This window comes from Geospiza fortis, unplaced genomic scaffold (genome assembly GCF_000277835.1).
Source record: "Geospiza fortis unplaced genomic scaffold, GeoFor_1.0 scaffold486, whole genome shotgun sequence".
Classification (NCBI taxonomy): Eukaryota; Metazoa; Chordata; class Aves; order Passeriformes; family Thraupidae; genus Geospiza; species Geospiza fortis.
In genome coordinates this window covers 731,193-739,116 of record NW_005054417.1, presented here as the reverse complement: position 1 = coordinate 739,116, position 7,924 = coordinate 731,193, and the positions used below count along the sequence as shown (strand labels likewise).

The 7,924-nt window shown below is 39.7% G+C and overlaps 1 protein-coding gene across 1 annotated transcript in view; it reads right to left on the bottom strand.

The window, feature by feature from the left end:
- The window catches only part of PREP (prolyl endopeptidase), an 86,756-nt gene that overhangs the window by 78,146 nt on the left and 686 nt on the right, over positions 1-7,924 (bottom strand). Inside the window, exons 2-4 of the mRNA XM_031061583.1 lie at positions 6,882-6,956; positions 2,925-3,058; positions 1-118 (exon numbers count right to left, since the gene is read on the bottom strand). The exon at positions 1-118 is cut by the window's left edge and continues 4 nt beyond it. Of these exons, the coding sequence (XP_030917443.1) occupies positions 1-118; positions 2,925-3,058; positions 6,882-6,956 (327 nt within the window). The remainder of the gene's footprint in view (positions 119-2,924; positions 3,059-6,881; positions 6,957-7,924) is intronic.

Below are 7,924 nucleotides of genomic sequence, written 5' to 3'. Positions count from 1 at the left end.
TGTGCCATCATCAGAAAGCTTATTTGGATCAAGAAAAACTTTGGCATCGGCATCCAAGGAATCTTGTACATATAAAACACGCTGATTCTGGAGCCCGGTATTGTAGAAGTGAAAATACCTAAAAAGAGCACAAGAGGGAAAAATTAAGTAGGAAGAACTCTGATTTTCAGTGAGGCAAGCACAAAAAAACTTGTATGAAGTTGTCATGAAGTGAATAAAAGACAGATGAACAGGTTAGGGAAACACAAGTTTCACAGCAGAGTAGGAGTCATGGCTAGGATGGATCCAAAATAGCCTTTAGAAATAAAAGTTGCATTTGCCACAGTGCATTTCAAAGAATTCTAAGTATACTATAAACTCCACATAACTGTCTATGTTAAACAACTCTGGCAGCTGCAGCATTTCTCTGTTACAAGCACTGGCACAGGTTCCCATCCCTTATGTTCTCAGCTTTGTCATTCACACAGCTGCTTTCAATCCATGCTAGGTGACAGACTTATGTTCAAATCAAATAGAACCAAAACTGTTTCAATGTCCTTACAAATGTGTGTTTGAAAAAGTTGTAGGAACAGACAATTACAGAGCTGTCTTTAGTGAGTGATACTCTTCATCATCTTAAGACACATCCTAAGACACCACAGAGCTCACAGAAATTAACACCAATCTTCAGAGTACTTTACTATAGAAACACGTCTTAAAAACCAGGCAGCAGCTTTGCTGGGGGAACAGAAGAATTTACAGAGCAACATTCAAATCTAAATATAAGTTCATCTATTCCCTAAGACTGACAACTACTTGGGTACAAACATGGGAACTTGGTAAAGCCAGAAGGGGAAAATATACTCACAAGGGCTTGGTTAACAATATCAGCCAGTAATACGTTCAAGTAATAACAGTAATGTTCAACAAGTGCAAAACTGAAAGATTAAAAGAAATAGAAGAAAAAGAAAAGTAATTTTCTATTTGATCAGCCATTTTCTTGCCAATTCAATTTAAATTCTGCAATGCTGGGCAACAAGCTGGGAAGCAAAGGTCAAGCAACGAGACAGACACAGCACCTCCCTGGGCACCCTTCCTTTCTACAGACTCCACAGAACAACTCTTCAGACACTGTCCTTCAGCAGCTATCCTTCATCAGAAAACCAGAGTGGTTAAATTTAAGGATTTCTAAGTGTCATGAGCAGTTCAGAAAATTCTTCAAATAGTATAGTTCCTTTCCCCACACCTGTGAGACTGTTATTTAAATTGGTAAAGACCTCTTGATCACCTCAAACACCACAACATAGGGCTTTTCTATTAGATTTGTATTATATTTGAACTGCTTCGATTTAAACCCAGCACATGCCAAGAAACAGACTATCTCTCAGAAAGACTAAAATAATATCTATTAAAGTTGAAGTAAAGTGTCATGAATTACAAGCACATCAAGCTCCTGGCACAAATGTTCTTCCTGGAGGACAGTCAGCTGCATCAAATTAAGCATTTGTATCTGTTAGCAGAGACTGTATTTATCACTGCTGGCCCTTCTGCAACATTAAGCCTTAATAGCACTGAAGGCAACAACACCCAGACCTGTCTGTACTGCACAGGGAGAATGGGTCAGAGAATCCAGAGCAGACACTGACCAGACCTGGTCACCTGCCATATCTGCATGAGCATCACATACAAACTAACAAGCTTTGCCTGACTCACTCAGGCATACTTCCCCAGATGCAGCACTGTCCTAAACAGCTCCACTGCTTCTGGGCTTAAACCTCACACCTCTATACACTGACATGTTGCGCCACATCCAATTAAAATTCACATTAAATCCACCAACAGCTTGGGTTCACTCCCCACCATATACCTTCAACAACCCCCACACAGTAAAGAATTTCCCTCCCTTAGTAGTAAGTATCAGCGCCTTCCTCACAGCACAGATCCCTAAAACAAATCCCTCTCAATATCTGTGTAGAAATCTTAAGGCAACAAGATATCCTCTCTTTCTCATTATCTGTGGATTTTGGTGAACACATGTATGACATACCTGGGTGCCCACTGAACAAGGATAAAACAAATTGAAAATATTGAAAAATATTATCTGTGTTTCCCATGATTAAGACCGGCTGGTTGTTTGCACTACCTCTTTTTTAACTGCTAAAACAATCTTTAGACGTAGTTAAGTCCCTTTACTCCCTTTCTCTAGAAGCTTGATAATGTTTCTAAAAGAAGTCACATTAAATTCAGTAGCAGCTGCAGTCTCCAGATCTTGGGTAAGACAGAGAAACACCATTTCTTCACTTAGCCACAGATTTAAAACAGGTGTATGAGTAGGTAAGGCACTGGAATATAGCAGGATATCTTTGTTTCTAAGAAAACAGGTCTTTTTCCATCAGTTGCTTTAAGTCCTCCAAGTCATTTTTCCTATATACCCTGCAGCTACAGGAACAGTTTTTCACAAGGGAATTCCTACTGCTTTTCACTGGCCATGACTAAACAAAAAAAGCCTACCAGCTGCTCAATGAATGACCAATGTCAGAGCAGGAATCTAGCAAATATGTGGAACAGAATACACATGATGGGCTTATACTGTTTTCAGACAACATGCCTTAACTATACTGACAGTGACCAAGCCTTTCTGAAAGGTACTCCTCAAAGCTTTATTTTTATAATAATTATTCTACAAAATCATCTGAGTTCTGATAAACTCACAAATTCTTCTTATAAAAGAAAAGACAATAAAAGAAGACGATAATATGATTGGGAACTGGAGAGAGTGAAGCACCTTGCGCTCTGCATCATGTAACCACACATGTTAACATTGGCTTAGGTTTCTTACTTCACAACTATTAAAAAAAATACAAATATAATTTGTTTTCCTAATTAATAGTTGCTTCTGACGTGCTTCACATTCATCACCACCCCCAAAGACATTCCTCACATACCTTTTTCCTTTCTTGAAGTGGCAGCTGTACTTAGGATAATCATAGAGTTCAGTCATTCGTTCCTTGAACAGTCCTCTAACAGGACACTGCTCCAGAAAGGGTACTGTGAGCTTGTTCTGAGCCTCCACAAAGGCCTGAAAGAAAACAACCAAAAAATATAAACTCAAGCAGAAATGCCTATTTTCTACAGAAAACATTTTCAGAAGCAATGCATCACAGACATCTTTCCTCCATATAGATTATGCAGTGTCACACCTGAAGAATCCTACATGCTTATTTGCATTATGCCGCAATTCTTTAATAGGACTCAATTTATATCTTGAATACTCACTCTCAAGGGCATACACTGGAATAACCAGCAAAGAGATAAGACAGTCCCACCTTTCCCCTTAAAAAACCCCAAAACAACTACCAAAGATACCCTTAGCAAACAAAAACCCAAACAAACACATAAAAAATCCCCAAAACTTAAGGTAACAACCTCCAAAAGCACACCACGCTTTAAAATACTCTCATATTTGCCTAAATGACAAATATTGCCCACAGACTGCACTATTATTTCAGGAGCTAGGGAGAGCTTTAAGATGACACAAGACATCATGTGCATCATCTGTTCATATTATTAACATAACACACAGAATTAGTCCCAGCCAGTATTTCATGATAAGCCCAAAGTACTGCTCAAAGATCAGTTCTTAGGAAAAAAATACTAATCTCTGAAAACTCTGTAAAGTCTGGCTTCTTTAGAACACTCCAGCTCCCATCACAAACACTTATGCACAGTGATCAAAACCATTACCACTCCAGCTGTTTGTTGCATGCATGGAAAACCTGGTGCTCTGTTGGTGTTTCATCATCCCTATTTATAGCACAGTACATTAACCTAAAATTAATACCTAAGCATCTTAAGGTGAATCACAGCTGCCAACAAGCAGACATGCAGGCTTTTCTGTCTCTAACATGAAGCAATTTCTGTCTCTAACATGAAGCAGGTAGGAGAGGACACTGTGTGTGGCTGTAACTCACAGCCAAATGACACAGTGGCAGCTGCAGTGCCACCCTCGACCTCCAGCTTCTCAACTCCAGCACAAAATCCCGTCCACTCATCCCTTGCTTACACAGGGTTCTTTTCCAGACGAGGGTTTGAAAGAGCCTATTGTTTCTACCGGTCCTGAATCTGTTACAGGCAATCAGATCAATGCATTCTAACATCTGAGTTACACCTTCATTGCAGGGCATGACCCACAGGAACAGAGGGCTACAATCCACATTGTACAATTTGTGCTCCACAGATCTTCAGAAAAGCCAGTGGCAGTACAGGCAGAGTACCAGGCACACACTTACCACCTGCTATCAGTGTTTAGTTGTGAATTAATTCTTCAGGTGAAGAATTAATATGTGCACAGCACATCCCATTGGTAAGTCATGCAGCCTCCACATTTATCACTACAACTGCCCCCCCATCAGATGATGAAAGAACTTAATCAAATCTACCCAAGAATTATGTGTATCTGAATTGGTTTCTCTAAATGGAAACGTGAATTTCAAAGACTACATACACAAAAATATGGACTGTGGATCCTATACAAATAAACTAACTTCTCCCAGTCCTGTGACATTATCAGAAAAATGGTGGCTTATAAAAACGTGTAAGACCATCCATTGTACTGGACAGCCAAAAGCACTTTCCAGTTATATGCAGGGAACAGAAACTGGCACACATCTTTGTCTCATCCATCAATAACATGACCAAAATGACAACATTGCTGCAAGGGTATACTGGAACTGTGTGTTACTCACTTTTAACTGCACAGACACATCTTACCACATCTGCTTTCATTAGTGAAATTCAGAGAAACATAGACTTTTCCTTACAAGCATTTGTTGCCCAAGAGCATGCTTAGAGACTAATTGTTACACTCACACCTATATCACTCTTAATTTTGCTTTTACAGGAACTTAATATATTTTTCTCATTTCCAATTAGTATGCACCAAAGATTCCTAGATTATTTGTAAATGGAATGCCACAGCTGTATGAAAAAGGAGCAAGGAATCACAGATTTTTCAAAGAGTTTTGTGGAGAAGAATACAGTCCACTTTGGAAACTTTCTGTTTCCACACTTTTGAGCATGAAGTTACACTCATGTTTTAAAAGCTATACATAATTGAAATATTGCTCTAGATAAAGTACAAGAACATATGTCAGCAGAAGTTCTCACAGTAAACAACTCCACCCACCACGCTGAGCTAAACAGATGCCACCCAGGCTACAGGACTAACAGTAACTGTACGTCTTCATGAACCTAGAGAGAGAGATTTTTATTGTACCTGCGGGTATCTGCATCTGACAATGTATCACAAGCCTTGAACCAGGGCAGACTTTGCTAGCAGCAGAAAGTACAGAATAAGGGTCCAAGTAAAGCAGCTTCTTATGGCTGCTTTGGAAGATAAGGTAATTTGAAAAGCAAAATAATTTTTAAAGCATTGTACTACCAGTAGAGATGGTCTACTTGAGGCTGAAGTGTCTGGCCATTAAGTAGGCCAACTGTCATTCCAGAACAACAGTCAAACTAAATTTCATCTAAGAAACACATGCCCCAAATTCTTTTTAACCGTGCTTTTCTACAACCTATCACCTTTCTACATTCTACTAAGCTACTCTAGCAACATAATTGTTCCACTGACAGTATACACTTTCCATGAACAGAACAGAAACTGTTTTAACATGACTAGTCTTTGTTATTAGTCCACAAAGCATTTACAGTTCATATATATATTCAGCCAAGGGTAGCTCTGTGCAACCCCTACAAGAGAGCACATACCTTTCCTAAATATTACAAAGAAAAATTTATTAGAGCTCTTGTGACTTCCAAGTGCAATTGGAAAATTTATCAAAATATGAACAAAACACTGGTCTATTATCAAATCAATTTAATTGTATATTTGACAGTTTCAGTTCTAGTCCTAATTCAAATACACACATGTTCAGAATAGTACAACCCAACCCCATATGATCCCTGCTTTTTCATCACTTGTCCATCCCTCATGTCTGGAACAAGCTCAGCATTACTGCCTACACTGTCAGTGAGCTAAGGTACTGTGCATGACTAAAATAGCAGCAAAAGGCTTTGCTGTAGTTTAAAAATGACCTTATTTCCCACAAGGTGTTAAAACAAACCAAGAAGTTGAAAGTCCAACTAAGCCAAAGCCAAGACAACAGTGAAAGTGTGGTGTTGCAGTTGTGGCTTTTGTCGTTACCAGAAGTGTTTCACCAGTGTAGCACATTTCAGCTATGCCAGGGATGTTTCCTCAATCTGTCTTAGAAGTCAACAGCCAAACAGCAGCAAACCATGAACTCACATTCTGCACTTCCTTTCCATAAAGTGAGATAGGAACTTCCCACCTGACCATGGATTCATTTTTAGTACATTATATACTTTACATATCTGGAGGAGGGAGTTTGGTTTCTTACAGCTGCCTTTGACTTGTACAACCGAGCACACACAGAGAAAAAAAAAGTTAATGTTTCTCTTCAGTATGACACCACCACCTTGAACATTCAAACTGGTCAAGAAAAATGGGGGCAAGATAAGCATGGGTTTAGTTTTAAAAATACTGTGATCTAAGTTATACTAAGTATTCCAGATTTTCATAGAACCATAGAATGGTTTGGGTAGGAAAAGACCTTGAAGATCCTTTAGTTCAATGCCATGGGCTGGGACATTTGCCAGTAAACCAGGCTGCTCAAAGCCCCATTCAACCTTTCCTCCATTAAAACACAGGGACAAAATAATGGCATTGCTGTTGGTGCCATGAAATACCACACGAACTACACCTTCGTTCATTGTGTAAGTTTTCAAAATGTATTGGCAGGTTCTTCAGAAGCAGAGTATCAGTGCATCTGATCTATAAAAAAAGAAGCATGTGAAAGCAGCCATTCCTATGCAAAGGTTACCTTTGTCTCCTCGCTATCGGGATCTTCGAGCCAGCAGTACGGATCGCTGATTTGACATCCATGGTAATCCGACACCTGAATTTATAAAAGACGGTAATTTAAAAAAGACATGCACACAAGCAAACTCTATCCATCAAGGAATGACAGTCAGCATGAGGAAGGGCATTTGGAATTTCACAGAAGCATACACTGCTAAGGAGCAAAGACAGAACGAACACATTGCTCCCAGGTGAGTTACAAGCATTACCATTCTTTGGTGATGGCACCATAGCAGCAGAGTAGTTCTCAGAAAAAAACATAGAGCACCAGAAAAATGGTGAAATGCACATAAATTCCTTCCACAAGACAGATCAGTAAGCAAAAAAGAAACCCCACCAAGCAAACTGAGACCCTTAAGGTTTTCAAGCCAAATTTTTTTTATAAAACCTGATTACTGGATGTACCCAAGGTATGGTTCCTGGTTACACAAACGGTCTCTGGTTTAGCCCTCCCTACTACTGCTGCCCACAAATATGTGCATAATGTATATATATATGTAAATCGTTATTTTAGAAAATCGAAAGCCCACCCCCAAAACAACAAACAAAACAAATAAACCACAGAAGATTAATTCACGTGGCTGAATTTACCTGCTTCCTTCCTCCAGTACATAAAAAAGACTAGATACCTGCTACTAGGGCTTGCACAGTTCAGCCTTACAGTCAACTAGGAAAGTAAATACTTCAGGATTTTTTCCAGCTTTGGCTCATACCGGCAAACAGTTTGGTTTAAATGCAATGCAAATCCTTCCTGGCCGGTGCACAATGCAAAGTGCTTTGAGGAAGGGAAAGAAAATCGAACCCATTTTAGCCAAACTTACACTGTAATCCCTTGTGTATCCAGATGCGGTGGAAACACAGGGAGATGAGACTACGTTACAGATGTGCCATTCTATATAAATAGACTATTTGTTCCTCTGCTGACGCTGCTGCAGCCCGGGCGGAGGCCTGGGTTTCCCTGACACACGCACCGGTACCGAAGCTCCGGGATGAGCCGTGGGGCCG